The 6,897-nt window shown below is 42.3% G+C and overlaps 1 protein-coding gene across 1 annotated transcript; it reads right to left on the bottom strand.

The window, feature by feature from the left end:
• Positions 1–5,069: 5,069 nt before the first annotated feature.
• On the bottom strand, positions 5,070–5,870 carry LOC137163155 (uncharacterized protein F54H12.2-like). Its single transcript, XM_067563305.1, has one exon. The coding sequence runs from the start codon at positions 5,868–5,870 to the stop codon at positions 5,070–5,072; it is 801 nt and encodes a 266-aa protein (XP_067419406.1).
• Between the last annotated feature and the right edge of the window lie 1,027 nt (positions 5,871–6,897).

Raw genomic sequence — 6,897 nt, 5'->3', positions numbered from 1 at the left:
GAGGTGTAGTGATCAAATCAACTTGCTAAATGGACTTTGAAAGACTCAGAATGGTATAAAAACCTCAGCTTTTTTGGAGACTGTCCTTTCTCCTATCAGACACTATTTGAACTGCTGCTGCTGGACTAGGTATATTGCTTATGCTTAACTTTGAAAAATGTATATATTATATAATGTTACTCTTTTGTTCATGCTATCCTTAATAAGGATGATACGTGTCTTTATTGAAGAAACAGCACCTTCAAGCAGCCTTTCACCAGGTCAAGGTAAAACCCCCTATTTTTTAACTATATAGTTGGGGTTTAATTCTGTTTAATTTTTTTTAAAACCTGGGTATTAAATAGGTTGCAGGGTGGAGGGTTTGATGCATTTGTGGTATCATACTAACTCAAATTATGCTTCTTCTTTCATTCAAAAGGTGCAGCTACACATGTGCCAGCTTGTCTTTACCCTGTGGTGGAAGGTAAATATTTGCAATTGGTTTTTGAATTTGTGTTTTAAAATGTTTTTTTTTTAAAGTTGGTGAGGCCAGGTTTTATTTATGTTTTTAAATTGACTGTGAGTTTTTTTTTCATTTTGTGCAAAAGGTGGTGTGTTTTTAATGTTTGAATTGTTGTTTGTGAGGCAGGCCTTGATCTAAGTTAAGCAGTGTGTTTCTTGAAAAGTATTTTGATGGCATGTTTTAAAAAAATTTTTTTTTAAAGTTTGAGTTGCTGTTGGGGCTAGAGATAAAGGTGTTTTAAATGAATCTGTTTTTAAATTCTGTGCAAAAGATGCTGTTAAAAACTGTTTTTTAGTCTGAGCATATGGTGATATGTTTTAATTGTCGGTGGGCCTCGGGGTAGAGATAGTTATGGTTGGGGGATTTAAAAAATATTTTATTGCACATTTTGGTTTTGGGGCCTAGTGGCAAACTAGGATACACTAGGGATAGAAACCGGTGTTTGTTGTACAGCCTGAAATAGATATTTTTAAAAATAGTATGGAAAGATTAAACCCAATGAGTATTTTATTTTAAAAGCTGATAAAACCATTTTATAATAATATTGTTTTTGCTTTACAGTATGGTCAAAACATGGAAGAACTTTAAACCTGGGGGTAAACAAGCTCAAAAGAAAAAGGAAAGAGGAAAATTCACCACCGTAAGCAACTAACAGAGAGATGAAGTCCAGTAAATATATTTGTTTATGTGCTTTTTATTTTAAACAAATATGTAGCCGGTGTGGTAAAGTTACGAAGAACCAGAAATCTTCTCCAAGACGGTTAATGACAACGCCAGCTCAAAACAGCAGAGGAGCCCAGATGAAGCATCAGGAAAGTCCCAAGCTCAGATATGTCAAGCCCAAGGACTCTGGTAAAAAGCATCAACACACCTCCAGTTCCTCAGCAGTCGACACCACACCAAGCTCTGAGATAACTGTGACCAAAAACACAAACATTCACAAACCCAGAGCACGCGCTCTAGGGGTTGTGAATCAAAAACCAAGGACTGAAAGCTCCCACAATGCTCAAGTATCTGAGAATTACGAACCAGGTCCCTGCCTCAATATGTTTGATGCAGCTCTTCGGTATTCTAAAAAGATGTGGGAAAAATATGACGCTTCGTTCAGAGAGATGCTGGGCTCTGTATTCTCCAGGGTTCCGGAAGAAAGAATAACCAGAAACCATGTAAAAAATGCAAAAGCTCTTGATGAATATGTTGAAAAATATTTCAGTTTTCCAGAGGGTGGTTCTGAAGCCGCACAGCTAGTCACAAAAAGGGGCACCCAACCGTTAAAGTGTAATCAAAAAGGGGGACATCATTTGAGGGATAGATGGACAGCCGCCAAAAAGTTTTGGGCCAGGGTCATTGTAAAAATTTTAAAAAATGCTAAAGAGGTGATGAGGAGAAAAAAACAAAAAGAGATGCCCGCTAGTGGAGATTCTCAAACTGGCATGTCTGAGAATGGGGAGGTGGAAACAGACTTGTGGGGTGGTGGTGACTCTGATTCAGAAAGCTCTCTAGGCAGGTCCCCATCTGCTCCTGATGACCCCTTAGAATCTGACATAGAAGACGGTCCCATAGAGGAACCCCCAAATGACCCCAGCCCCAATGTGTAAATGGAGTGGGTGAGAAGCTGGTAAAGGGAGTTACCTAGATTTAGGGGTTAGGTGTATTTTGAGGAATTTCGTTTTGTCAATCTTGAGCGAATCAATTCAGCTGAGCAGTTCATTGAAGCCGTGCACAGGATGATACAGTTGGTTCTCGATGATGTTAACGTCAGGTTAGACCAGAAAATTACGTTCAGTTATGTTTAGAGGGTCGTAATTTTTCGGTCAGAAGTAATAGGGACAATCTGTCTGCTGAGGATTTCTTAAATCAGGCCTCTAAACTGTTGCAGAGTAACAGAGAGGTGCACATCAATGGGACGTTACGCCTCGTTGTGACGGTTGTGAAAAACATGGGAAGAGGTGGCCATAGGGTTTTAAATTCTATCCTCAACAGTCAAATCATCCATAAAAAGAGATAGTGTTTAGTGGACCTGGCTTACACTGATACCAATCTGTGTTTTACGGGTGGGTTCTTGGCCGTCATGTCCGACCGCAAATCTACAGATGCAGAATTGTTAGACGGGACAAGAAAGTTGCATGAAAAACTGGGTTGGTCAGACTAAAAAAAGGTTATGTTCAGTGACGTGGTGGCACTTGAACAGCATTTGCGTGTCAACAGACAGGTGGTGCTTTACATGACGAAAGGGAGGTGGGGTTTTTAAAAATGGGGGGTACCCCAAGATATTTTTCATCCTGCTGCACAATGAGCATTACTATGGAGTTTTGATGTGAAAAGGTTGTTTGGGGCAAAAAATTATTGTGAGTTTTGTCACACGGTGTTCAGTCACGACCACTCTTGCAGATACCGTTGCTGCCTCTGGTTGAGCGCGACGTGTCTGGACAATCTGGGCACGCCGCTAAGATGTCCTAGCTGCAGACTGTATTGTCAGTTCCAAGAGTGTTTTGATGGTCATGAAGAAGCTGCGTCCAAAAACCAAGTCGAATGCCTGTCTAAAACGTTGTGCGATAAGTGTCAGTCTTAAGTGGACAAAGGGCATAAGTGCGAAGGGCGGCGCTGTAAGCAGTGTCATGGTTTCACCACCAGTGGTGTAGATGATCAAGTGTATTTTGTGGACAGTATTAGAAAGCCCGAAAAGTCAGAAAAGTATATTTTTTTACAACTTTGAGTGCACACAGGAGGCGGGGTTGCACATGCCCAATTACATTTTCACTATGTCCCTAAAGATGGAAAAATCTTGGGAATTTAAGAGCGGCGACTGCCTTTCTAATTTTGTTCAAACATTTATCGGCAAAAAGTTTCGGGGCTACACGTTCACAACGCACAATTCCAAAGGTTACAACACTTACTTTGTTGTCAGGGAGTTACTGAAGGAAAAGATGGGCGTAGAGTTAATAACTCAGGGCAGTAAACTGTTGTGTGTGGAAGTTAAGACTCTGGGTGTCTGTTTTATAGATTCTTTAAACTTCCTGCCCATGAAGCTTAGCAAGCTCCCCCAGGCTATGGGTTTTGAAGGCTGCACAGGGTACTTCCCACATTTTTTTAACACTTTAGAAAACCAAAATTACGTGGGACCTGTGCCTGGGGTGGAGCACTATGGCATTGACAGCTTGATGCCCCGGGAGAAAGCAGACTTTCTCGACTGGTACCAGGACCATCAAAACGATATGTTTGACTTGCAGAAAGAGCTCATGTATTACTGTCAGCAGGATGTCAAAATTTTGAGACAGGCCTGTATGCTGTACAGAGAAGAGATCATGAAAATGATGGCCAAGTCAGATGTGGTAAAGAGAGGCTCTGGCACATTCGTGGAGGTGAAATTGTGTGTAGATCCTTTCCAGTACATAACTCTGGCATCCGTCTGCATGGCCATGTACAGATTTGTTTTTAGAATCTAACACGGTAGCCCTTCTCCCTCCCAACAACTATCACCGGCAGAAAAAGAGATATTTGACCTCATCTATTCATTGGCTGCTGTATACCACTCACAAAGAAAATATAGAGATATGTCACGTGTTAGGGGGTGGGATGAGGAGTTACAGGTAGGCCCCTACATTCTAGATGGTTACACCGTCATTGATGGGGTATGCATGGCCTTTGAGTTTAACGTTCCTAGCAAACATGAACCAAAAGGATGGGACGCGTTGATGAGCGTCATGGCAGAGCTAAACGTGCCATCTTTCATCATTGGTAATGTGACCAACAGGGGTCTTTTGGAGCGCCTGAAGACCGTGGTCAGGGTTGATCATAAATCTTTTTTGCCTCCTAAAAAACAAAAACTGGCTAAAAGATCTGAATGGCTCAGTGTGTAATGCTTTTCATGCTCTAAAATGGTAATGTTTTTACTTTTTTTTATTTAAAGCATGTGCTTTTTTTTTTTTTTTTACAATTTAATATCTGTGTGCTTTTTAAAAAAAAAAACCCAGACATCATTTGTTTTTGTTTTTTAAACCCCTCACCAGGGACACTTTATTGAGAAACACATCTATGAAAGTCATTACAAGATACATGTCTGGGCTTGTTGAAACATGTTTTGAGCAAGCCCGGGCATGCCCGAGATTTACTTTTTATATTTCTTACAAAATTCACCACCGTCTGGTCGTTTTGTACTAAGTTATTAGAATACAATTTTAAAATCTGGTCCAAAGGTAAAACCTTGCTACGGTGGTGTGAAAAACATGCAGTGATAGCCACAGGTGACGGAACGGGGGTCTTGTAATTGTCTAGTGTGAAATGCGATGTTGGTGGCATTTTTGTTTAAAAATTTAATAATGCTTCTAGGAAACAACACGGTGTTCGGGGGGTGTCTATATGAGTCAAAAAACTCTCCGCGGTCAAGGTCCGCCAGGTACAAGGCGAGCCAGTGTTCACCCGGTTGGTTGTGCAGATACGTGTTGACCACCAAACCGAGGGGTTTCTGAGACAGCCTGGAGCCAATCGCTAGAGAACACATCTAAAAAACCCTCCTTCGTGTCAGGGTCCACTGATAAGACACGTGAGAACTGCATGGTGTCCATGTTCACATGTAGTCAAACATAACGTTTCCTCTCTGATTTATCTCTATGACGTTGTCAGAAACCCCATACATGATCATACTGACGGTGGCCGTCAGAGCCTTCACAAAATGTATTTCCGCTCTTAGGTTCCTGGTTTTAATCAGACAATAGTGGTCGGTGCATTCCTGGTTGGGAGACAGGTCAAAGGCAAACAATGTGTAACCCTGTGCAAATTCCACATGGTCGATGAGCAGCGCGTGATCTTTCATGTGTTTACCTGCCATCTGTACCAGATTCATGTACTCCCTCACACAGTGCCTGGCCTCAAAGTCCAGTTGCGGAGGCTTGGTGGGTATCTGTTCACCATCCATGTACAAGGCCACAAAATTAATATTGTAATGTTTAAAGTGAAAGGGGTTTTTAGCGTAAATTCTGCTGAAGGTGTAATTATCCACAAAACCCTGAACAAGCATTTTGGGTAGCTGTCCCAAGAACAGGTTCTCCTGGTTATTGACCCTGCTACCTGCGGGGATGCTAAACACTTTCATTCCCACATAGTCCAATGGGTATTTAGCATTAGCGGTGAGCAGGGCCCCAGCATGCCCTAGACGGACGCCCGGGGCCACCCGTACTTTCTTCACAAAAAGGGACGCTGAGATGATGCACAGGTTATAGCCTTCGGCTGCATTGTCCATTAAGCAGAAGGCGTCTTTACTGTGTGTCAGTTTAATTTTCACGTCCACGTCATTCAACAAAAGTTTTTCTTGAAAAAACAGGTCGCTGTGCAGATGGCCCAACAGCTCTATTGTCCTACTCTGGGCCATTAGATTTGCCCTTCTGACAAACCTAGATTCTCGCCATCCAGCGCTGTGTCTTCGTGTTGTCCAGGGGTGTCTTTGAAAAACAGGCCGGAGGAAAATTGCGTGGCGAGGGTGTCGTCACTGTAATTGAGCACCGCTTCTATAAAGGCCCTGTAAGGATAACAGGTGTTGCTTTGACTTATGAGGCAATCTCCCAGTGTGACATCCAGCTGGCTGAAAATAGATGCCACGGGGTAATTCACCAGGCCCACTGCAGCGTCCCGGGTGAGGGCGGTTCCGTCTCCCTTTATGTCTAAACGTCGCAGACTTGAGAAGCTTCCACCCAGCTGTTAAACTTCTTGGGCCACCCCAATCATTTCACCAACAGCTGTTTTTTTCTCCCTTTTGCTTTCTCCAGAAGAACTTTTTCATCCTGTAAACCCTGTTCCATTTGGGGTTCACTTTTTGTAATTCTTCGGGGTAAAAAGATCCAGCAACTGTCTCGCCCGCATAATCTTTTAATCGGTATACAGGTCTCTGTCCCTTTGTTAAGGCTTCATCCACTATGAATATCTCATTGGTAAATGTTTGTTCATAACCTTTTCCAAAAGCTCCTTTGGTTTTAGATAGTCTCACGTGGTTGCCCTTTCTAAAAGGGACAACAACCAGTTTTACTTCTAAACCGTATCTGTATACCGTTTTTCACACCTTCAGAGAATTTGAGGGCTTAACATCGACGGGTCTGGTGCGTATGGTTCTGTGAAAGTTCCGATTGTAACTCTTTTTAAACTCGGGTAACGCGTCGATGTAGCGAAAGGTATTGCGGGAGGTAAAATATCTCCACATCCTAGATTTTAAAGTTCTGTTAAATTGCTCCACAACCCTCGTTTTGACTTCGTTATTAGTAATGAAATGGCGAACACCGTGCTGCATTAACAACCTGCTTAAAGGTTTGTTTAAAAATTCTTTTCCCCAATCGGTTTGTAATTTCTGAGGCACACGACCTTCACTGAAAATAGCTTTAAAGGCCTCGGCTACTTCGTCGCCCATC

Source organism: Emydura macquarii, unplaced genomic scaffold (assembly GCF_026122565.2).
Source record: "Emydura macquarii macquarii isolate MOO-44397 ecotype Brisbane River unplaced genomic scaffold, CSIRO-AGI_Emac_v2 contig_2473, whole genome shotgun sequence".
NCBI classification, from domain to species: domain Eukaryota; kingdom Metazoa; phylum Chordata; order Testudines; family Chelidae; genus Emydura; species Emydura macquarii.
This window is presented reverse-complemented; position numbering and strand designations above follow the sequence as displayed.

Excerpts from the sequence above, each read along its gene's own strand:
- LOC137163155 (XM_067563305.1), bottom strand. The coding sequence starts at position 5,870 with ATGGCCCAGAGTAGGACAATAGAGCTGTTGGGCCATCTGCACAGCGAC.